Source organism: Chlorocebus sabaeus, chromosome 9 (assembly GCF_047675955.1).
Source record: "Chlorocebus sabaeus isolate Y175 chromosome 9, mChlSab1.0.hap1, whole genome shotgun sequence".
Lineage (NCBI taxonomy): Eukaryota > Metazoa > Chordata > Mammalia > Primates > Cercopithecidae > Chlorocebus > Chlorocebus sabaeus.
The window spans coordinates 32362600-32387645 of NC_132912.1; the positions used below are offsets into that span (position 1 = coordinate 32362600).

A 25046-nucleotide genomic window follows, 5' to 3' on the forward strand; every position below is an offset into this window, starting at 1 on the left:
TTTCCTATGTGTAACCTCTGAAGTGCATGTGGCCCTTCTCTCCAGCTTGTGGCCGTCCAGGTGGGAACCGTGCTGCCTGTCACACCCACTCCTTGAGCACCAGAACCGTACCTGGCATGGTGCAGTCTAACTAAATTCTACCGTAGTTTCCCATCAGTCTTCAAATCTGTGTTCCTCAGCAATGCCTGTGAGGCCTGGGCTGATCAGCTCTTCTCCAGCCACATCCCCGTCTCCAATCATCTTTCCTTCTTCCCATCTCTTCCACGGAGATGTCCACTCAAAAGATCATGTTCACCAAGCTGCCACCTCCTAGTTACTATCATAACCACTCAATTTCCCTCCTGACACTTACCACAATCCTTTTTACACGCTAACTTGTTTGACCAGCTGCTCCACTAGAACATCCCCAAAGAAAGCCAAGACCTCATCTATTTCTGCCACATCCATCCCCAACATGAATTAGACAGTGTCCAGCTCAATATTTGTTGAAGGAATTACATCAGTATAAAACAAGTACACGTTTTCTAGATAATATTCTAGAACAGGAATTTTGTTTTGAGGTTTGCTTACACATAAGGGGCCGCAGCTCAGCACAAGATGCTGCATAAACTAGGGAAGGAGCTACCCAGCATTCGGGGGTCTGGGTGTCTCACTCTCGGTTTTTCCACATCCTGTATTTGTTGTTTTTCAAAGATTGCAGGGGTGACTAAACCTCTCATTAGTCTCGAGGTTGCTCCTGCAAAACCCAGCATAACCATAATGGGATATTAGGGGAAAGGCTCTGGAACTCACACATTTTGGCCGGGCGCGGTGGCTCAAGCCTGTAATCCCAGCACTTTGGGAGGCCGAGACGGGCGGATCACGAGGTCAGGAGTTCGAGACCATCCTGGCTAACACGGTGAAACCCCGTCTCTACTAAAAAATACAAAAAACTAGCCGGGCGAGGTGGCGGGCGCCTGTAGTCCCGGCTACTCGGGAGGCTGAGGCAGGAGAATGGCGTAAAAACCCGGGAGGCGGAGCTTGCAGTGAGCTGAGATCCGGCCACTGCACTCCAGCCTGGGCGATACAGCGAGACTCCGTCTCAAAAAAAAAAAAAAAAAAAAAAAGATGAAGTGACTCAGGATGGATCACAGCCATGAGACCCGCCAGACCACACACCCACTGCATTGCACCAAGGCCTGGTCCTGGGGGATCCTGCCCCTGCAGAGTCATCATTACCACCACTGCCGCCACCCAATGCTGGTGTCTGTACGGGAGGAGGTGCAAAATCCTTATCTTCCAGGACTGGCTTCCTGAGCTTTGGTTGGTGGGTTTAAGGAAGCATTGCTGGAGCTCACAGAAATGACACAGCATCCTCTTCAGGACAGAGGCACTTGGCAGTGGATACACACACCCACCTCCATTGTTTCGAGATTTCTAGGATCCACCAATGTGGACAAGAACTCACAAAACAGGTCCAGGAACGGCCAACTAGAGGCCACGCTGGACATTCAGCTGTACTGGGGAGAGCTGGGGAAGGAGGGACAGCAGCGGAAAACTGGGTACCCAGGTCCTGTAAGACCTGCTGCTTCTACCCATGGCCACCCTTCTTTAGGAGAGGGCCTGCAGAACACAACCAACTTCCCCTCGTCCTGGGTTTTCTGTCACCGGTAGGCTTGCACTTGGCTTTTACTAAGTCCAGTCTTGCTACATTTAGAGGAGCGTCCAACAATTGTGACTGAATGGCTGAGAAGAGCGTGTCCAGAAACAGACTAAGACAGGTGATGAAAACAAGAGTCTCCCTCACAGCCAAGGTCACTGAGAGGTCCAGAGAGGTCAAGTAATTTGTCCAAGGTCACAGAGCAAGTTAATCTTTTAGACTGAGACTAAAACCCAAGGTTCCATGACAATACAAATCAATACCAATGTTAACATCTTATGCATAAATTCTTACTACATTTAATACTTCTATCCCAAACTACATTTTGTAATGCCATTCTTTTATCCCTTATTTGAAATAACTTATTTATATAAACAAAAATTCTTAAAAGGAAAGCCCCTCAGTGAAACCAAGTCCCTTAAAGGACACAGGGAAGTTTATTGAGACCTGTAGAATCTGAACATCATTAAGTCAGACATCACGTTTGAGTTCACTTCTCACTGTAACAGGTTCTGCAGAACTCTTTTCACAAAAACCTACGAAGGACAGATATAGCTGCCAGGACAAGTCCTCACCCGGGTGCTGTGCCCAGCTCAGACCTGCCGCAGTGCACACAGACAGCAGCTGCCAGATTAAGCAGCTCATTTTGAGGTTGATCACTGATGAGGAGAGCGACAGACAGGACCTTTAGCCCCTTCACATATGCAAACTTAGTAAGAAAATCTAACAGGAAAACAGGCAGGGAGCCCGACGACTTGGAGGTATAAACCCCAGCCCCACCACTGTGACTGTAAGTACTCCTGGGCATCTCCCTAGCCCTGTTTGGGTGCAACAGCTCTAACAGGGCGCTGCATTCAATAACAGCAAGTCAGCACCTTAACCAAGCTGTTTGCAGGCCTTGCCTTGAAATCCATGCAGCTTAAGACGTAACACCCTGGGAGGGTGAGGCAGGAAGAGCACTTGAAGCCAGGAATTTAAGACCGGCATGGGCAACAAAGCAAGACTCCCTTTGTATAGAAAATTTAAAAATAAATTAGCCTGGCTAGGTGTGGTGGCTCACACCTGTAATCCCAGCACTTCGGGAGGCAGAGGTGGCAGGATCACTTGTGGTCAGGAGTTCGAGGCCAGTCTGGCAAACACGGTGAAACCCCATCTCTACGAAAAATACAAAAATTAGCTGGGTTTGGTGGTGTTTGCCTGCAGTCCCAGATACTTGGGAGGCTGAGAGAGGGACAATCAGTTGAACCTGGGAGGCGGAGGTTGCAGTGAGCTGAGATCATGCCACTGCACTCCAGCCTGGGTGACAGTGCGAGACTCCATTTCAAAAAATAAAAAATAAAAAGTAAATTAGGTGGGCATGGTGGCACACACCCTTCATCCCAGGGAGGCTGAGACTAGGGAGGCCGAGGCAGGAGGATCACTTGAGCCTAGGAGTTTCAGGCTACAGTGAGCTATGATTGTGCCACTGCACACCAGGCAGGGTGACAAAGTGAGACTCTGTTTCAAAAAAAAAAGATATATAAACTGAAGTATCCTTTTCCCGTATCAGTGCGAGAGCATGTTTCTTGTTTCCTTCTCCTTTTCAACAAGGGTAGGACCTCATTATGGCTGACTTTTCAGAAGATAATGTCTTTAAGACCCACCCAAGACACTGACTCCAATGACATCAAGGGAGATAAAGTGATTTCAGACAAAATGGGGTATCAATATGAAGGCGACATGTTCTATTAGGTCTCTATTGTGCCACTTCTCAATTGCTGGAGTAGCTCTCATACCTGTGTGAGTCGCTCAAGAACACAGGGCCAATACCACTTTCTACCACTGCTCTTGCAAAGAACTGGTTCACTGAGCATCCATAAAACCTACTGAATTTTATCTCAACATACCAACAAAAAACACAGCAGGAAGGCAGGCACTACTTTGTTCTATGTATGTATTTATTTAACATTTATTAGATACCTACAATAACCAGGAATCGTGTTTTATTTTTTAAAAACTTCAAATCCCCGCCAGGCGCGGTAGCTCACGCCTGTAATCCCAGCACTTTGGGAGGCTGAGGCGGAGGGATCACTTGAGGTCAGGAGTTCGAGATCAGCCTGGCCAACATGGTGAAACCCTGTCTCTACTAAAACTACAAAAATCATCTGGGCATGGTGTGCTCGCCTGTAATCCCAGCTGCTCGGAAGGCTGAGGCAGGAGAAATGTTTGAACCCGGGAGGTGGGGGTTGCAGTGAGCCCAGATCATGCCACTGCACACCAGCCTGGGTGACAAGAGCGAGGCTCCATCTCAAAAAAAAAAAAAAAAAAAAAAAACAAAAACAAATCTGTAAGATATGGCCCCAGGTGAGAAGTTACCAAAAGCAGCAGGAAAAATTTAAATCATTCACTCCCCAAATTCTGCTTTGCAGCTTAGCTTAAAGGAAACCCCAGAATGGAGATAGCTCTGCCCAAGCCCGAGAGAAGGCAGGCAGGAGAGCCAGACCAGAAAAGGAGGCAGGTATGGGTGCCCCCACCTCTGGGCTCACCTCGTGCATGAGGGCACATCCGGTTTCGGCAGGATTTCTCATCTGCCCTCCAATTTGGTTTTAAACTCCTGACTTCTTCTTTCCCTTTTTCTAGTTAAAAAAAAAAAAAAAAAAAAAGAATGAAAATGTAAAACAAATAAAAAAGATTCATCGGGATATATATTTATTGTCCCAATGACTTTATTTGTTGTTTAAATCAAATCTAAAATTAAAGTAACAAACTGTGTCGTTTCCTTCATCCTTCATTAATGATAAAAACTTTCCATTCAAAAACTACACTAAGACAATGTGTTCCTCAACAGTAATCCAGCTTTAATTGTAGAGCATTAATTCGCCTTACAAACAAATTACAGTCAACTATGATTTATCAATAAGTACTGTACTGGTTGTGTGTTTTCTTTTGGCAAACTTTGAACAAATCAGAGAAGAAAACATAACTATTCATCATCATGTAGAAAAAGAAAAGAAAATGAACCTCAAGTATCTACTGTGTGTCAAGTGATTCATCCTGCCAGTAAAACTAAAATCTACACTTACAGCAGTTTTAAACATCCTTAGTGCAAGAAACATAACCAATTAATACAGATCAATACTAATTAATGAATACGGAAAATTCTCCTATACAGAGGTAGAGTCGAGGGCACAGGCTAAAACAGTATTCAGTAGTCTAAACAAGACTGAGTCCGGTTTTATGGAATCCACTTTAAATTTTAGGTATCAGACTGTATGTACATATATACAATAAATAGACTATACAATTTTTTAAAGTAGTTTAATAAACTCCACAAAATAATAGCAGATGCATTGAAATATTTACATAATTCAATTTTCAAATCTCTCATTCAAATAAAAGGGATAAAAATAAAATTCTGCTATTAAGGCAGCAGAACCTCTTTCCTGAAATGGATTGGTAAAATAAGATACTTCACTGGAGAGGAACTAATTTATGTTTAAGAGGTATTCATATTCAGCTAAGAAAATACATCCCTTTTTCAGCTATATAGATTAGGGAATATAAAATGCTATTTTCTACATTTTTAGACCTGCATTTAAAGTTCTAAATTCAACTCTGACTTGAAGAGAGAAGCTGATTTTGGTACCCATACAGAGTACATCATCACAATTACAATGGAAAGATAATTAATGTTTTATATTCTGTTTATTTGCTTTTGAAAGTTTGGGCCAGAAAGGCTGTGATAATAATTCTGGCCCAAACAGGTATGCTTATACCTGACACAAATTTCACTAAAACCTAACACTTTTGGCTTGGAGTTCTTGGGATTCTGACTTTCTGAGTCCCTTCCATTTCCAAAGCATGTTTCAATGAGAGCAGGCAATGTTTGGGGATCAGGTACATGATTCAATACTAATTAAAATGCCAACGTTTTCCAAGCTCACATGGGAAGAAGGTGAAACACAGACCTGCTGCTGCCACTGGCCTCCCAGAGACTTGAAAAAGGAAACAACTCAGAAACCTGTCACTGTGACCTAAGAAAATATGCAAAAACCCAAAGCATTACATATGCAAGTGACTCAAATTCTTAGATTTCATATCAAATTCACTATTTGATATTCTATCATTAACTCTTTTATTTTACTTGGTATAAAAGATTCTTATTGAGCCGATAAGGAAATCAGGGATCGTCAGAAAATGAAAAAGTATGGTCATAATTAATGAAGCATAAACCTTCACAGTTTGAATTTTGTAGAACTTCTCTAAGCACCCACAATGAAATTGCAAGTTGAGTTTTTTAAAATTCAGTCATTCTGTGAAAAATACCTCAGTAAATAGTAACATTTTTCCCTTCAATGATCTTCCCACTGGAATACCCAACCCACCCTTGTTTTTTTTTCTTTTTATTTTAGATTTTTAAAAAATTTTATACAAATAGACTAACTTTGATTTAAAGTGAACATATAAAAATTGAGAAGAATATTGCTTGCAACAATGGACTTGGAAGGAGAGGAATGGATTAGGCAGGGGTACAAAGAAATGGCTCCTACTCGGTAGCTTCGGGTGCATGCCCAGCACTCTGCAGAACTCTCACGGGGACACCCTCTGCTGCACAGTGTCCTTCAGCCCACGAAGTCTGACTGATTTTGTAACAACAACTTCAGGTCAGGAAAAAAACAAATGCAAGAAAATCGGAAGGCACAAGCACCCATGTGATCTAGAATGCTCTTGGGGTGAGGAATAAGGAGGGAAAGGGATACTTTTGGTTCAGCACTACAGTCAATTTCACCATTGTTGAAGAAAAACGGTATAAAATAAGGGTGTACAGAAATGGAACGAGCACAGCCCACTGGTGAGGAAGAAAGCTCAGAAGACAGCGCGCAGAAATAGTGCGGAGAGAAATGACCAGTACTATTTATTTGGAAGTCTGCGCCATGGTGGGTACAAACTACATCCCCTGCTCTGTGGGACCAAAATCAAAACAGGGCAAAAACAAACGAACAAAAATCCCCCCCATCCCAAAAAAGCAGCAGAAGGAATGCAAGAAGTCTTACAGGACACACTGGTCCAGCCCTGGGTGCAGCCAGCTCTGCATCCACCGCTGCGCTCACCAACTTCAGCTACCGCCCCCACGGGGACTCCAGAGGGCCGGGCCGCTTAACCATTTTCCCTGCCTCTCCACGACTTCCCTTTCCCTTTATTTCCTCCTGCAGGATTCGAGTCTGCTTCCTCCACAAAGCAAGTGCTGTTGCTGACAGTGGTGAGAGCGAGCTGGGACCTCCAGGGCACTGACGCTTCCTCCAAGCCTTGCTGCATGGGCGCTCATCCAGGCAGCCTGACGGAACTATGCGTTAAAAAAGAAAAGGAAAGAAAAAACAAAAACAAACCCACCCCAAGTCTGTCTTTTCTCAAACTAAAGGAGAAACTAAGGGATGGTGTGGCCTCCGGCGGGCCTCCGCAGTTAGGAAATGATGGCCGGGGACCACCGGGGCAGAGTCAGGTTGTCTGCACTGGCTGAGCGCTTCCTCGCAGATCTTCTCAGGTCCTTGTACTTGTCCTCGCAGAGGCGAGAGATGGCCTGAGGGGCAAGAGAGACAGTGTGGGTCAGGGCGGGCCATATCTGTGCCCATTTCTTACTCGTCCTGGGCGCCGAGGGCGCTGCATGATGGACAGGCAGAGCCCCTGCCCCTCTGGAGCTCCAGCCCGCAGCCCAGCTCTCTGCTGGCCGCAGGGAGATATGAAGGGAGTGTAGACTCAGCTCGTTTCCCAAGAGCTCACGGTCTGAGAGAAGACTCTCAGGATGTGAAATAACAGGATAGTGTCACCTTGCAATTGGCCCAACCAGGGTCAATGCTGGCTCCCCACCCTAGGGGTGTGGGACGGCCCTGCCCCCACGGGTGCTGTTTTGAATCCTTAGCGTCCTCATCTGCAAGCGGGGCAAGAACAGCACCATCCTGGCAGGGCTGGCGTCAAGCACAGGCTTGCAGCTGAGCCTCACAGGGAGGAGAGCTTGGCCACCGTCGGCAAGGAGAGCTGCAGCCAGACCACCAGCTAGGGACTCCACAGAAAAGGATGGAGGACTTAAGTCACCTCTAGAGGGTTGCTGAAAGAGGGACCTAGGAGGATCACAAAAACATTAAGATGTGCAGATAATTAACACTTTGGTGATGAGGACAGGGGCCGTGCTACCCTGGGAACAACTCTCCCAGGGCTGCCACTGGGTGTGGCTAGAACCGGCTGATGACAAAAGCTGAGCCCACTGTCCCAGGAGGGGATGGTCTGCGTCGTGGGAAGGCTTTGATTATTTGGAGAAGAGAAAGAGCAGCCTTATCAGGACAGACTGGCCTTCTCTTCTGGCCCGGTGAAACCCTAGGGCCCGTGGCACAGCAGCCCCAGAAGCAGGTGAGCTCTCCCTTCTCCGTACTCGCACAAACTTAACAGAGGGAACGGCAGGTACCAACTCCACCAACCTGGGCCTGTGCTCTCAGGGTGGCTGACCCAGAGCCCCATATATTCTTCAGCAGAGAACACAGACTCGCTTCCCTGCAGAGCTGTGTAGCTGCCAGGAGCTCCGGCTTGTCTCATCAGCACTGAAGCAGCCACTGGAGTCATGGCTGGTGATGAGGGGGACCAGGGACCGCAGCACAGGCACAGAGGGGGCTCACGCTCTCAGGGAAAGCCAGATTCTACCTCACATCTGTGCTTGCGAAGGCTTCATAACATTTGCCTTGCAGGAAATCCTGCAGAGGGAGGGTTTTCTATTTTTCCTCGAATAGATGATAACTGGGAGACTGGGTGGGCTTTCCATTCCAAAGGCCGGCACACAATCACAGGGGCATGGTTGAGTTCTGAAACGCTCACTGGATTTTTATTTCTAACCAGTGCTATGCATCCAGTCTTTTCTATGGTTTACTTCTTGGAATTAACATATTACTTTTTAAATTTTTATTTAACGTTTTCCTTTCTTAAGCATGTAATCCGTAACAGCTTTCTTCTCCCAGCTCTAGACCACCGTGTGGCCAGGCCATCACAATGTCACACCAACTCTGCACTGAGTGACAACATCCCACCTGGGATGGGCAGTGGCATGGGCAGCACGAAGACCTCTGGGTCTCACAAGCTGGGGACACGACTGTGCCATCCACTACTTGGAAAGGCTCTGTGGGATGAGACCAAGGCAGGACTGGGGACAAAGGTGCAGAGGGGAAAAGCTGGGGCACACCCTCTCTGGAGGAGGGGTCTCTCCCCAGGGATCCTGCTTCATTACCACCCCATCCCTTTTCCTCCTGCCAAAAGGTCAAGTGGGAAGAGCCTGGTGAGCATATGAGGTGGTGGCACATACAAATATGCTGTGATGAGAACCAAAGTTACACAGCTTAACGATGGCCCAAAACCCAGACCAAGACGTGGTGCTGCCCTCAGCTCTAACTGGGCTATGGAAAAAATATTTTGGAAAAAAAAATCAAAAGCAGAATCAAACCTTTTTGGATTCCCAATTGTTAATATCATCTGGCAGCTTTTTCCTATAAAAGTGCATGCTGAGAAATACCTTTTTGAGGGGCTTATATAGTGGGAAATGCTTTTTGGGGGGACTTATAATTTTTTAAACCTATCTGCAAAGATAAGGGTTTTAAAAAATATTTTATTTTAAAATAGAATTGTGGTGGCTCATGCCTGTAATACCAGCACTTTGGGAGGTCAAGGTGGGTAGATCACAAGGTCAGGAGTTCTAGACCAGCCTGGCCAAGATAATGAAATCCTGTACATCTCTACTAAAAATACAAAAAAAATTAGCTGGGCACAGTGGCGCACATCTGTAGTCCCAGCTACTAGGGGAGGCTGAGGCAGGAGAATCACTTGAACCCAGGAGGTGGAGGTTGTGATGAGCTGAGATTGTGCCACTGCACTCCAGCCTGGGCAACACAGCAAGACTCCATCTCAAAAAAAAAATGCTTATTAAGTGATATTAAACTGGTTATTAAAAATATGAAGCGGTTGGCCAGGTGCAGTGGCTCACATCTGTAATCCCAGCACTTGGGGAGGCCAAGGCGGGTGGATCACCTGAGGTCGGGAGTTTGAGACCAGCCTGGCCAACATCGTGAAACCCCGTCTCTACTAAAAATTTAAAAAATCAGCTGGGTGTGGTGGTAGGTACCTGTAATCCCAGCTACTTGGGAGGCTGAAGCAGGAAAACTGCTTGAACCCAGGAGGCAGAGACTGCAGTGGGCCAAGATCGCGCCACTGTACTCCAGCCTGGGTGACAGAGAGAGACTCTGTCTCAAAGAAAAAAGAAGGACAAATTATAATGAACTGCCCAGCTATATATCCTAGTAGCTCATCTTTATTTTACATCATGTAGTGGGGAAAATGATCAGTGTGACCACATACATCCCTGGTCCTCAGATGATGCATCAGCAACACCGCACCACAAAATGCTGTTTTAAAGCATCTTACCTCAAGCTTGTGAGCCCTCTCCCTGCTCAGGGGCTCCAAGGGAAAGCTCAGGTTGTTCGCTTCTGCCAGAGAACGAAGATCAAAATAATACTTGGCATAGACACTGGAAGGAACATTGATGTTGAACTGCAGCAATTCAAGAAACTGTCGCTCTAGCTCGTTCCTGCAAAGCAAAGACAAAAATAGCCTGTGCTTAGCCACCACACCAGGCCGCATGGCCTGCCAAGGCAAGTTGCTGGAGACCTGAGTCCAGAAAACTGCATCCACCAGGGAGACCAGTGATTTAATTAAATGTCTGTCTGGACACCAGAGTTGCAGTCTCACCACCATATTGGGATTAAAAGCCAAATCCACTTGATCTGGTGCCCAGGATGAGGACTGATTAATTGGGATCATCACCAGGAAGGGTTTCAGGGTGAATCACTTCACTGAGATCTAACACACACATAGCAGGCTCTGGCTGCAGGTCTCCGTAAGGACAGGCTGCTAACACAGGGTGGATGGAGCAGCCAAGAGCTGCCATGTAGAGTCCAGTGAGGGTCCTTCAGCAGGGCCCCAGAGGAAAACACTCGGCCTCTGCAGACCTAGAGGACCTTGGTTTCCTTGGTGGCCCCTCCTTGCCTCCAGGGAGAAAAGAGGGGAGGAACTGTGTATGCGCTTTCTTAGGCTAAAGGCAGGGATTATGGGGGGGAGTGTCCAGTCTCTGCCTCAGTCTCTTAGAAAGAGACCTCACAAGCTGGGAAGAATGGAAGCAGTAGTTCCCACACTTGAGCGTGCACTCCATCGTCTGGTGAGCTTGTTAGAACAAACATGGGGCTTCACTCTCACACTGTGGGGATCAGTAGGTCTGGGGTGGGGCCTGGGAATGTGCATTTCTAAGGAGTTCCCTGGTGATGGTGAGGCTGAGGCTCTTGCCTCGGGGCCACACTCTGAGAACCACTCAACTAAAAAGGTAAGTCAGGAGAGGAGGTGCTGAGACCCACCCTGCCAGCCCATCTACATGCTGATGGGTTGCTGGGAGAAATTTAAAAACTTCTACTTTAAGAACTTCTTGTGTCAGCTATCTTTCAAATTAGGTTGATTTCTGGATAGTTCCTCTAGGTGGGGAACCTTCTCAGTGAGGGAACTATCTGTGGAGCACCAGTCCTGGGTCAGGCACCCAGATTCAGCACGTTCTCCCCAGGAAGCCCCCAGGGGTGCCCACCCACCGCGCACCCTCCAGGCACTTCCTGTCCTTGCCCATACTATGCAGCATGTGGCTGCTGAACTCAGCCTCTTGAACTGGTCTCCTCATAGCCAGAAACTGCAACATCTGCTTTTGCATGCCTGGCCCCCAGCACGTGACCTCTCAGAAGGCTTCCCACAGCATTGAGAGCTGAACTGAGGTGACAGAAGCAAGGAGCTCTGGCAGAGAGGAACCAGGGCTGAGGAGGGGGTATTTCAGGTGGTGTGGGTCCCCTTCAACCTGCTGCAGGTAGCCAGAACGCACAGTCACCATTCCTGTGAGCGAAGCCAGGGCCCTAGTGCAGGGCCTCCACCCTCCTGACCCCGATCCCAGCCTCAGCATTCTGAGTCATGTCCCGCCAACTCTGCTGAATGCTGCCGGTTCGGGTCTGAGCCCCACACACAGGCACCATCCTGTCCTGAGTGATGTCCCGAGACCCCTATGGCTGTTGCCGGTGAGTCATGGCACTCAGCTATAAAGCACTGAGGAGGGCTCCACACCAGCTCGAGTTGCTGTGACAAAGGACAGGAGCGGTAAGGAGGTGGGCAGGGAGGGTGGGGCTGAGCAAGGCCAGTGGCTCTGGGGAGACAGAAGCTGCTGGGCAAAGGAGCACTGGGAACCATGGGCAGGCAGCAAGGAAGGAGGCCTGAAGAGGGCCTGTTCCAGTCTCTTCATCAGATGAAGAGCGTCACTGCTTGTTTCCGCATAGCCTTGTGAAAAGACTTATAACAAGCTCCAAATGTATTTACTGTAGTAAGTTTTATAGTTTTTAAGAATTTAGGCTGGGCGTGGTCGCTCACGCCTGTAATCCCAGCACTTTGGGAGGCTGAGGTGGGCAGATCACCTGAGTTTAGGAGTTTGAGACCAGCCTGGCCAACAGGGTGAAACCTCAACTCTACTAAAAATACAATGAAAATTAGCCGGGCATGATGGCACCTGCCTATAATCCAAGCTACTCAGGAGGCTGAGGCAGGAGAATCCATTGAACCCGGGAGGTGGAGGTTGAAGTGAGCCAAGATTGCACCATTGCATTCCAGCCTGGATGACAAGAGTGAAACTCTGTCTCAAAAAAATAAATAAATAACAAAAAACAAAACAAAACAAATTAGCCAGGCATGGTGGTGGGCACCTCTAATTTCCCAGCTACTCGGGAAGGTGAGGCAGGAGAATTGCTTGAACCCAGGAGGCGGAGGTTGCAGTGAGCCGAGATTGCCCCACTGCACTCCAGCCTGGGCAACAGAGCAAAACTCCATCTCAAAAATAAATAAATAAATAATAATTTACTTTGATTTGGGATAATTTTTACTTAAAACAACTTTTATTTTAAGTGATCATCCTGCGAAATACTGGAATCCAGGTAAGATTTCAATAAAACAAAGGTGTCAGAGGTACTGCTAAGGCCAGAAGTGTCAAAATAAACGTCCAAGGAGCAAATCCCAGGTGAACCTGGGAGCTGCCATGGACACACCGCCGTCTGGTGGCCAACAGGCGTCACTGCAGAGCGTATTCTCCCAATGCTAAGAAGTCCTAGTATTCTAAGAGAACAGCCTGATAATCCTGCCCAAAATGATATACAGACACCATGCTTCTAGATGGAGGCAGATACTATGAGCAAAGTCAAGAGGAAGCTGCTTTTGAACAAGGCAGCATTTTCCCAGGATTCCCTGGAAAACAGAACAACCTTTCTCCAAGCTTGAGTTTCTGGTTAAGCTTTGGGGAAACAGATTTTAGAGCTGTTGTATTGAACAATGAATTTTTTTCTAAAGATTTTGAAAATAATTTTTTCTAAAGATTTCGAAAATAAAAATAATTTCCAAAACTTGAATTTCCAAACTACAGCAGCACATCTTTTACAGGGACACTGGCAGCTTGCTATGTGATAAACTATCAGAAAACTAATGTGATGCCAAGAATGGGCCTGATGGATTTACTATCCGCATTTAGATAACTATGAAGAAACAGTTTTGGTGTAAAACATTGTAAGAAATACATTCAAGTTGATCAACAAAAAGCACATTTCAGAAATATTCAAAATAGATCAACACTGTATAAAAACCCAATTTGGTACAATTCAGCAACTTGAAAACAGAACTCTAAAATGATGTAAAAAGCATCAAATATGCTGCCTATTTTTCTAGAAACTAGGGTCACTTCCCAGAAGAACAAGAAACAGAGTCTTGAGGAGGTATCTGCACAGCCACACTTAGAGCCTCCATTCCTACTAGCCCCATGTGGAAGCAACCCAAGTGTACATGGGACAAACAAAACGGGACACACACCCTCAGGGCAATACTACACAGCCCTGAAAAGAAAGGAAATTCAGACACACGCTACAACATGGAGGAACCTTGAGGACATTACGGCCAGTGAAATATGCCGGACACAGAAGGACACAGACTGTATGATCCTACTTATGTGAGGTCCCGAAAGTAGTCAAGTTCATAGAGACAAAAAGTAGGACAGTGATTACCAGGAGCTGGAGGAAGGAGGAAAGGCAAGTTAGTGTTTAACGGGGGAGAGTTTCACTTTGCGAAAATTAAGGGTTTTAGAGATGGATGGTGGTTAATGGTTGCACAACAATGTGAATGTACTTAACGCTACAGAAATATACACTTAAAAATGGCTACAATCGTAAATTTTGTGCTACATACATTTTACCACAATTTAAAAACAAAACCCCAGACACCAGGAATCTACAGAGGAACTGAAGTTCTTTCTCTGTGACCTCCTGTGCCATGCAATGCTTGGACAAGTCACTTGATTTCTCCTTATTTGGATTTGTCTACACATGAAAATGACACTTACAGGAACACTGCAAAACAAAAACAAGAAACAGACAAACCCTGAGGTGTAATTTTTTTTTTTTTTTTTTTTTTATACAGGCTTTTTGCCTACAGAACTCTGCACGGTGAAATTTCATCGTCCTTTCCCCATCCACAGCAGTTGCCACTTCTTGCTCTAAGCTGGCCTGTGATGCTGTGACCACTGATTATTGGTGAGAGTGGGAGAAACGCTGGCCCTTGGCCCCATCTTCCCACATGAGGTCTGCCTAGAGATAACATCTGACTGGTGCTGGTGACTATCCACATGGCCTAGTGCCCTGACTGTTCTGCCTGCAAATCTCAGTGACACTCATCGTAGTGTTCTGCAGCCTGCGCCCACAGACACACAGCTACACAGTCAGCTGCCTTCCAAGCCAGAACCCCTCTGTCCAAAGGTACATGGGGGGACTCCAAGTCAAGTTCTCACTGTTGGATAATTCTTGAGCAGGAGATTAGCCTATGGTCAAAAATACCAGGAAAGTCACTTCAGGAAGCTGGGACACAGGAGACCATGAAGAAGGGTACCAAAGGGTACCTAGAAGAACAAGCACTAACAAGAACCCCATTTGAAAAGCTTTCCGTCTGAAACCTGTGAGCCCTCTCCCTGCTCAGGAGCTCCAAGGGAAAGCTCGGGTTGTTTGCCTCCGCCAGGAAACTGAGACAGATTAACACACTGCTAAATGGCAAAAAGTTTAAAACAGCACGTACAATATGAGCCCAGTTTTGTAAAAATAAAATCTATGTAAACACTGGGAAGTTCTATATAATAAAAATGTTAGCAATATTCTGAGTGATGGGATTACAGAGAAGTATGGCAGGGCAGCCCTTGCTAGGACGGAGCCAACCCCAGGAGATCTGAGACTTCTCCTGCCCAAACGCCTTCCACCCTGCCTCAGGCCCAAGCCACTGACTCTTTTCCCACTTGGGAGGTAGAACAAGAGGATTCTAGCATCCTGGGGACTTTCATAGCGTGCCAAGAATGACAAGCTCCTGGCATGCACCTCCCCCATTCTGGGACACCCAAATGGGATTTGCGGAAGGAACCCATTGCTTATCCAAGGCATTGCAGGTAGGGAGTGCAGCTCGGATGGCTGTCCAGGCCCCTGTTCTACAGGCTGTGTCATCTCAGCTCTATTCCTGAAGCTATGCTGGGAAAACTGACCGGCAGTGCCTCTGCTCATCTTTATCTTGGCGCAGGGCCCCCAGCTTCCAGTGAGCCTCGTGCTGCCTCCTCTTCCCATAAAGGGCTACCGAGGAGTCATGATCTTCCCTCAGCCATTCAGCCAAGTGATGCCCAATTCCACCAATTCCTGGGAGCTCACATGGTTTTACTGGGAAAGACTGAATGAAGCATTCATTTCTAAAAATTCTCATAGTGAATCTATTTACTGTGTAGGTGCCACAAAATAACTTGGAGCCTCTAGCTCCACCAGCATCTATGTCCACAGATATTCCCAGCAGCTCCTAGAATACGGATTTAATTCCTTCTTTTAATAAAGTTTACAGGGTGTATTAGTTTGCAAGAGCTGCTGTAACGAAAATGCTAGGAGGCTTAAACAACAGGAATTTTTTTCCCACAGTTCGTGGCTGTAAGTCCAAGCTGTTGGCAGACTGGTATCTCCTGAGGCCACTCTCCATAGCTTGCTGGTGGCCATCTGAGTCTCACATGCTCATCCCTCTGTCTGTTGCCTGTGTCCTGATCTCTTCTTCTTATAGGACACCTGTCATACTAGGTTAGGACCCACCCAAATGAACCAATGTTAATTTAATTAGGTTTTTAAAGACCTTATCTCCAGACATGGTTACATCTTAAACTAGGGGTTGGGAGGGCTTTGCATGAGAATTTGAGGGGGCCAAAGTTCAGCCCCGCAACACTGCCATCATGCCCTTCAGAATTCATGTCCACCTTATGTGCAGAACACACTCACCTCATCCTAACAGCCCCAAAGTCCTAATCATTCCCGCTCCATCTCTAAGTCCCAAATCCTATCCAAATATCATTCGAATCAGGTATGGATGAAGCTTGAGGTATGATTCATCCTAAGGCAAAATTCCTCTCCAGCTGTGACCCAGTGACCTGCTTCCAAAATACAACGGCGGCACAGGCACACAACAGACATAGGACAGGCATCCCCTTTACTTCCAAAAGAAAGAAAAAAACTCAGAAAGAAAGCGGTCACGGTGTCCAGCAAGCCTGAAATCTAGCAGGGCAAGCTCCAGGGATCGAAGACTTGAGAGCAGTTCTCTCTGCTGATGTGCCATCACCGGCCCCCAGGAAGCCAGCCCTGCCTTGGCCTAACCCCCTGGAGCCAAGGAGAAAACAGCCTCACTCCAGGCTGTGCCTGCTGGGCCCACAGTGGCAGTGGCAGCCCTGCTGGCCTCGGTACCATCTCAGGATCTTTCATCCCTTTCCCTGGAGGATGTCACACGTCATGCCAGACAGTTCTGCTGGCCTGTGGAATGCCAGAGTACGACAGCCTTGCTTCACCTGTCCTGTCTCTGGGCCCTTGGGTGCAAGCCGGCAGTGCTTCTGCTGAGATGGTCGACTGGATCCATGCGTCACATCTGCAATCTCTTCAGCAAATGCTGTCCCACCACACCTTGTGTTGCCTCCAGAGCACACTTTCCCATTTTTTTTGCCATATGGATAAACTGAGATTAGAAGATTTGAGATTTCTAAATCTTCGGCTAGAAGATTTGGTTCCTTGTTACTGAATAATCCCTCCTTCTGTTTATCTCTCTCCTCTCACACTATACTACAAGCAGCAAGAGGAACCAGGCTGTGCCTTCCACACTGTGCATGGAAATTTCCTTGGCTAAAACATCCACATTCATTTCTTAAACATTCTACTTTCCACAAAACATTAGAACACTATTTGGTCAGGTCTTTGCCGCTTTCTAACAAGGATCACCTTTCCTCCAGCTCCCAGGAACATGCTCCTCACTTCTTTCTGAGACCTCACCATAAGCACCCTGGACATTCATATTGCCAACAACATTCTATTCATGATGACATGTGAATGCATCCAAAATGGTAGAGGCATTCTTTACAGCTGTCCTGTTTTCTGAGTCCTCACCAGAAGCACTTTTATTTCCCACATTTCTACCAACAATCCCTTCAAGGCAGTCTTTGGTTTTTCTAATATGCACCTCAAAACTCCTCCTGCCTCTATTCCTTACCGACTTTTAAAGCCACTTCCACATTTTTAGGTATTTTCTACAGCAGCACCTCACTTCCCAGTACCATAATCTGTATTAGTCAGCTAGGGCGGCAGACTAACACAGGTAACAAAGTCTTACAGACTGGGTAGCTTCAACAACAGAAATTTATTTTCTCACAATTCTATAGGCTACTAGTCCAAGATCAAGGTGTCAGTGGGGTTGGTTTCTTCCAAGACCTCTCTCCTTGGCTTGCAGATACTACCCTCTCTGTGTCCTCACATGGCCGTCCCTCTGTGTTGTCTGTGTCCTAATCTCTTCTTATGAGGACATCAGACATACTGGATTAGGGCCCACCCTAACGACCCCATTTTAATTTAATTTCCTCTTTAAAAAATATATCTCCAAATACAGTCACATTCTGAGGGTCTGGGGGTTAGGACTTTACACATCTATTTTAGAGGAGACAATTCAGCCCATATCATGAATAGCATCTGTTACAGGACTCAGTGGGACTCTGGACTTCAAGCTGGGATATGCATTCAATTTACGGTACAGAAAGTGTCTCTAAGCGTGCTTGAGAACACAGCATTAGGAAAGTGATTTCTAGATCTGTAACTTTCATTTCACTCTCCTAAAACTGACTTGCTGGAGAACAAATCTGTGTGCGCAGGTTATCCTTCTGGCTTCTTCTTTCCCAGTTGCTCTTCTCCTGCCCTGGGAGGGAAAGGCAGGCTGCTCACCCGCCCTTACTAAGGTTCACTGTCTCAGGGGGAAAATCGTCTAAGGAGCCCAGGAAAAAGACTATATCCCAACATGTGGTACTGGGAAAGTGAATGACTCTAATGACAGGCTACTTGGATGGTTTCCAATTTTTGCTTTCAACAAACTGAAGTGGGGGTTGGTAGGCTCATTTAAATAGCCTTTACTAATACTTCAGCATAAAATTCAAGAAGTGTTTTAAGACTTGAGTGACACTGCTATAATAAAACTCCTCAAAATTTCACCTACTCATCTGAACATATGCTCTGAACTCACACCAAAGAGGCAAAAGAAGGGAAAGTGGAATAAAACTGATACTCAGCCTGGTTTCAATAATCATCATACACAAAAATACAAACTAATGAAAGAAAAAACTACTGATCTCATTAAGAGATCTATTTCCCATAAGGTTTTACTTATATTTAAGAATTTATATTGACTTTTAAAAAAAATATAAAACAGAGTCTTGCTCTGTCGCTAAGCCTGGAGTGCAGTGGCACGATCTCAGCTCACTGCAACCTCCACTTCCCGGGCTCAAGCGATTCTCATGCCTCAGCCTCCTGAGTAGCTGGGACTACAGGTGAGCGTTACCAGTACCAGCTAATTTTTTGTATTTTTAGTAGAGACGGCATTTCACTATGTTGGCCAGGCTGGCTTGCACTCCTAACCCTAAGTGATCCACCCACCTCGGTCTCCCAAAGTGTTGGGATTACAGGTGTGAGCCACCACGCCCAGCCTTAGTATGTCTGTATTTTGATCAACTGTGTACTAATGACAACTCGGACCTGAAAGTGTTTTTAATAAATTAGAACATTATCATCCAGAAAACACTACTGCAATTTTGACTTAAATGTGTATTTTTGACATGGAGAATTTTGAGGAAGAGGCTAATGTGTGAGGAAACTAGAAAGAAAATAATGAGTTCAAGGAGAAAAAGGAACAATGTAAAATTTTCACCTCTAAGAAAATGGGTAATTGTGAGTTTCATATTACTCTGGTATATTCAGTCTCCAATGTATACTTTTAACTTTAAAATCCTACGATAAAAAATATATTGCAAATAACATCCTTTACAATGACTAAAACTTGGGATAAACATTTTCAAATATCAACTACAAAGGCCGACGCGGGCAGATCACCTGAAGTCAGGAGTTTGAGACCAGCCTGGCCAACATGGTGAAACCCGTCTGTACTAAAAATACCAAAAATTACTCAGGACTAATGGCAGGGGCCTGTAATCCCAGCTACTCAGGAGGCTGAGGAGAATCACTTGACCCGGGAAGCAGAGGTTGCAGTGAGCCGAGATCACACCATCGGACTCTGACCTGGGCAACAAGAGTGAAAGTCTGTCTTTAAAAAAAAAAAAAAAATGTAGTGGGTATACAAAATTTTTCAAACTTCTTCTAGGGATAAACAGGCCAAAATGTATAAAGACCTCCGCTATTGTGGTCACTGGCTGGCACCTCCAGAAAGAAAAGGAGACACAACTGTGCCAAGTACCTCTGCATAATCAGGAACTGCAAATGTGTGGTTCAGAGGATCCTTTCGGCTATCACCCCTATCAGAAGGAAGCTCCATGCTCCCTCCAATCTTCTGGCAGGGGGAAAACGTGTCTATCCCTCCCCAAATATCCATATATGTGATTGTTTGATCAGCTTTTCTACGGAGAACATATAGAGTCTTACAGTGTGTTAATTATATAACCAAAGAGTAAACAATATATTGTAGATGGACCACAGTGGCTCTCAAAACAAACAGTAGAATAAAATATGTAAGCATCTGAACACGCAAGGACTCAGTCTGGCTGGGTTACAACTTTGCCTACTCTGGGCCTTCAGTCCTCAGAGCTCTGCAAGGAAAACAGAGGAGCACAGGGTGCCCGAGCTGCATCTCCCCATGATCTGTTCTCCAGCCTGGCAGAGGGCAGTGGAAAAAGGTGGCACTCCAGAATTTCTTCAGGAGAACTATTTATGGTCAGACCTTTTAGAAACATCAGGTCTTCCTGAATGCCTCCTTCCTCTGCCCAGCTACAGGCATGCGGGGCACTGATCAAATGCTGCATGAGTCACTAACGTTCAGCCAGTGGCTCAGATGGTGATGGAGTAGCCTGGGCACCAACAGCTTTCAAAAAAGACAAAAAGCAGGCTAAAAAATGATCAATTTTCTTTGGACAAAATACAGAACAGAATTTTAACATCAATCCTACTATTCTACTAACCACAGTGATGATTCTTTCAAAATCTTAATGAGTAAAGCAGCAGTTTCATTCAGTAAACTATTACTATTTTGCAACTGAAAAAAAAATCCAACCTTATTATAATGTGTAATTGTTTAAGCTATTGACTGCCTATCAAAAGAACAGATATTAAGGCTATCATTATCAAAACAATTCTTGATATTAATTTCAGCTGAATGAACATTGGCCAACTGTTTTAACTTCTCTGTGTAGAAAAAGAGTTGACTTACAAAAAATAGTGTTTTTTTTTTTAATTAAGTATTAGATAAATGAAACAACTATAGCTCCAATTGCTTAGAAGAGAAGAAACATAAATTTTGACTGACTTACTAGTCAAGTGACCTGGGCATTTTACTTAATTCTCAGTGCCATGTTTTCATCTGTAAAATGGAAACCATAGTACCGCCTCATGTATAAATGTGAGATGTGAATTAACACAGAAAAGTCATTTCTTTTGAGCGAGGAAGTGCTCAATATAGGACAGCTGCTACTGACTTGAATTTAAACCTTCAATGAATACAACCTAAGTACCTGGAATTCCAAATTACCTGTTACTTTACCGTCCTATCTTTTTATTTAAGGAGAGTAGGAAAAAGTAAAAATGAATGTTTCATGCCCTTAATCAAAACATCTTCGAAACTGGGGACCAGTACACATCATTTTCATTTGGCCACTGTATAATGGTCACTGGGATTGAGAAAGGTGAGCCTTTGCTCATCAGCTGGGGGTAAACCTCCCCACTTAGTTCTTTTGTTGGGGCATTACTGACCCTCTCTAGGCCTCAGTATCCAGATCTGTGACATGGACATCAGTACACATGTCACAGGGGTGCTGAGAGGATTCAACTGACATGTGCATGAACTGAGTAATGTGTACCTCCTGACAAACAGTTCATAAAATTCCTCAAAATTTTAAATCAACTAAGGGGATTTTTCATTGATCCTAAGTTTCCACGAAAATTCAGTTTGCTGGCATTTTAGTGAATTAAACCTGGTGGGTTAAGGATAAGAGTACAAAAAGCATCTCCTCCACACCTCTAATGTTCTTCACTGACCATTTTTCTCTGTTCTCTTTTGTTTTCATGCTTCTGTGGTATCTGTAATTTGTGTTTGTCTCTCACTTCCTTTTACAAATACAGCTAGGATACAAATCATAATATTTAAGACCGAGTCTAATTTCATCAGGTATTCTGGCTTTAAGTGGACACACGTAGTCATGGGGGGGGGCCCTCTGTGCTCTCACAGAACCTGGGCACCATCTAAACCAAGTCACTGGTCATGTACCATCTAACAGGAGGGGACAGCCAGGAAGTCATCACGTGACGTGCTGGTCAGTGTCAAATGATACCAAGGAGCTGAGGAAAGATAATCCCTAATAAAGAAAACAGGCCAGAATTTCTTATACCTTGCACACAAATGTCCAGCTCCTTTATGATATGAATGACAACTGTTTTAGTAGCTGCTTTCACCATGAAATATAGTCAAGAATTTTATTTTTCTTACTATATAGTTCTGATTTTTAAAAAAACTTCTTTATGTGTTTCTTACTTTATGTAATAGAGAACTGCAGACACAGGATGAAATTTTATAGGTCTGCAGCAGGAATAGACTCTGCAACAAATGCCCTAAGAACATAAACAAGCATACTTCAAAGGCCACCACAACAATGGGTGCCCAGGGAGTTGGTAACCGGAGGCAAGGAGGGCCCTAGGCTACTGCGGAATCCGGAACCGCATGCCCACAAGTCTGCAGCCCAGGGATGCCCCTGCAGTGGTAGCTGTCACAGGCACTGGGAAGGTCCTGCATCTGAGGATCACTGGGGGCAGGGATGTGGGTGTAGACTGGGACAGAGCTGGTAACCTCCTCCAGCTTAAAGACGTCTTGAGGAGGTTTGCCAAACAAAACGTATGAGAAAAGTTTTAGCAACAATAATGTCAGAAGTGACTATAAATCATAAGGAACTGTAAGTCAAGTAGTGCTAGCTGATTGTTTTCTACAATTTCTTCCTCCCCAAGGGCTCTGAACTCAGTTCCTGGATTCCCAGTCCATAGAGACCCCACTCCCCAAACAATAGTCTGCAGGTGTCCTACTAATAATCCTCACCTAAACTGAAGACTGGCCCATCTGAGAAACCCTGACACTGCCCAAAGAGTAAGGGGAGTGGACAGCTCTCAGTCTCCACGCCCCCCAAGGCCGATGCCCCTCCATGAGCTGTGTTCATGCTGCAAGTGGGAGCCCCGGGACACAAGGCTGACCTGAGGCAACTGAGCCTGCAAAACATGACAAAAAAGTGGATGTTTCTCTGTGAAACTAAACAAAAATATAAAATATTTTAGCTTTTGTGCTTTTTGGATTGGCTTATTGCCTACAAAGGACTGTATGGGGGCATTACCTCCCTGTGATCAGTCTGCAGTGAGATACGAAGCCCAAATATAAACATCACAGGCTGCTATCAGTGCTGGACCACACCTTTCTAATTAAAGGAGTGTTTGCCTACAATATAGTTTCCGTAAACCAGTTTCACAAAACCAGGAGGTGTCACCAGTACCTGTTCATGATCCACATAATGAGAAACGCAGGTTTTCATATGTAATATTCCATAGCCATGCCCCCGTGGTACCAGCTCACAACAGACATTCAGTCAAATGCATTCATTCTGCACTATACAGACCATTAAAAAAGGAGGCAGCTTTCTTTCCAAATGGTCTGGCAAAGACTCTGATGGCCACCTGCCCCCGTTCCCCTACTCACATGTCCTCCACCGTGATGTCTTTCAGGATTTGGCAGTAATCCACATTCCATACAGCCTGGTCATCCCACACCTTGGAGGCCAGCAGGATCGCCCCTAAAACAATCCGCTTCCAGTTGGCCGGACAGATATCTATCTCTGCATATGTTAAAAGTCTTTCAAGGTACACCTGGGAAGACAAGACAATGCCAGAGCTAAGTGATTTGTTTTCTCCTAAACACCAGCACACCTCAAGAAATGCTAAAATATTATGTATCATATCCACCTTTAAATGGGAATTTATTACCCAATCATATTTATTTTGAAAAGGCCAAAGGGCTCAATGAGTCTGATGAAACATGGGCTAAAAGTCCCACTCCGTCAGTGGACAGTGTGGGTGCAGCTGGATCTTAAACAGACTCTGTGGAGGAACCAATTCCAGGAAGCACAGGCTAATTTCTCACTCTATCAACTGTGATATCCATACATGTTAATGAATGTTCCAACAGAAAGGATAGAGAATACACTTATTTTTTTTTGTTTGTAGGTTTTTAAAAATTAAGCTTTTTGTTTTGAGGTAACTGTAGATACACATGCAGTTGTTAAGCCTATCTTTTAATTATTGTGGTAAAATATACACAACATATAATTTACCATTTAACCATTTTCAGTTCAGCGGCATTAGGCACATTCACACTGTTGTGTTGTTTCTGCAGTGTGGTGGGTACCACACTCACCTGACACACTGCTGTGCAACCATCACCACCATCCATCTCCAGAACTTTATCATCTTCCCAAACTGAAACTCCACACCCGTTAAATAATAACTCCCCACTTCCTCCCGCTCTGCAGCTACTGGCAACCACCATTCTCTATGAATCTGTCTCTATGAATCTATTTTTGGCACATGATATTGGTAGAATCATCAAATATTTGTCCTTTTCTGTCTGGCTTATTACCACTTCGTGTAATGTCTTCAAGGCTTACCCATGTTGTGGCATGGGTCAGAACTTGCTTCCTTTTTAAGACTAAATCATATTCAACTGTACGCTCATACCCCATCGTGTTTATCCATTCATCTGTCAATGAACATTTGAGCTATTTCCTCCGTTTGGCTATTGTGAACAATGCAGCTATGAACCTTGGTGTACAAACATCTGTCTGAATCCGTGCTTTTAATTCCTTTGGGTACATACCCAGAGGTGGAATTGCTCGATCATAGGGTAACCCTATGTTCAATTTTTGAGGAGCTGACATACCATTTTCCACAGTATGCACCATTTCACATTTTGGCAATGCACAAGGATTCCAATTTCTCCACATCCTCCCTAACACTGCTTATTTTTCTGTTTTGTTTTGGTAACAGTCGTCCCGATGGGTGTGAAGTCGTGTATCATTGTGATTATGATTTTATATACCTATTTTTAAATCATTAAAATGATTGGAAAATAAAACCAAGTAATATAGGATTTCTAAACTGACAGAATTTAGGTTGAAGACAAACATTAGACATACCTACAAAGTCCAGTAAGTTGGGCCACGAGGTAAGAATGCCTTTTTTAGTTTCCCATAGTAAAACTGTTTATTATGGATAGTATGTCTTAACACTTCTCTGAACTATGAAATTACTACTACAGTTTTTATCAAATGCATTTGCAAAGTGAAAATGTATCAGAAAAAAAAAACAATTAGACATCATCTATGCTTTAAGAACTTGCAGATAAAACCCATTAATGTTATAATTATTCATAGTATATAATGTCCATAAAGTCTTAAATATTGCAAAACGCAAAAAGGCACATGTGGAAAGGAAATGTTTATACATAAATAAAATACAGATTATTTTCAGTTAAATGATACCAACATTCCCAAATGGAATGGGAAAGGTTTGTTGTTGTTTAGTTTTAAAAAGGAAGAATTCACACCTGTTACTTCTTTAGGATGTTCTTGAGACATCTTAATGAAGTTTAGGAAGTTCTTGAGAAAAAGGGTAATTAACACTGACTCTTACGGGATGCGAATGCACAAGGCCTGTGAGGGGAC

At 44.8% G+C, this 25046-nt stretch overlaps 1 protein-coding gene across 5 annotated transcripts in view; it reads right to left on the reverse strand.

The window, feature by feature from the left end:
* Positions 1 to 4919: 4919 nt before the first annotated feature.
* The window catches only part of CCNY (cyclin Y), a 227747-nt gene continuing 207620 nt past the window's right edge, over positions 4920 to 25046 (reverse strand). For all 5 annotated transcript variants that reach the window (XM_008002821.3, XM_008002823.3, XM_008002822.3 and 2 more), the window contains 3 exons: positions 23027 to 23193; positions 10073 to 10235; positions 4920 to 7196 (listed from right to left, as the gene is read on the reverse strand). In XM_008002821.3, the coding sequence (XP_008001012.1) occupies positions 7080 to 7196; positions 10073 to 10235; positions 23027 to 23193 (447 nt within the window). In that variant the 3' untranslated portion in view covers positions 4920 to 7079. The remainder of the gene's footprint in view (positions 7197 to 10072; positions 10236 to 23026; positions 23194 to 25046) is intronic.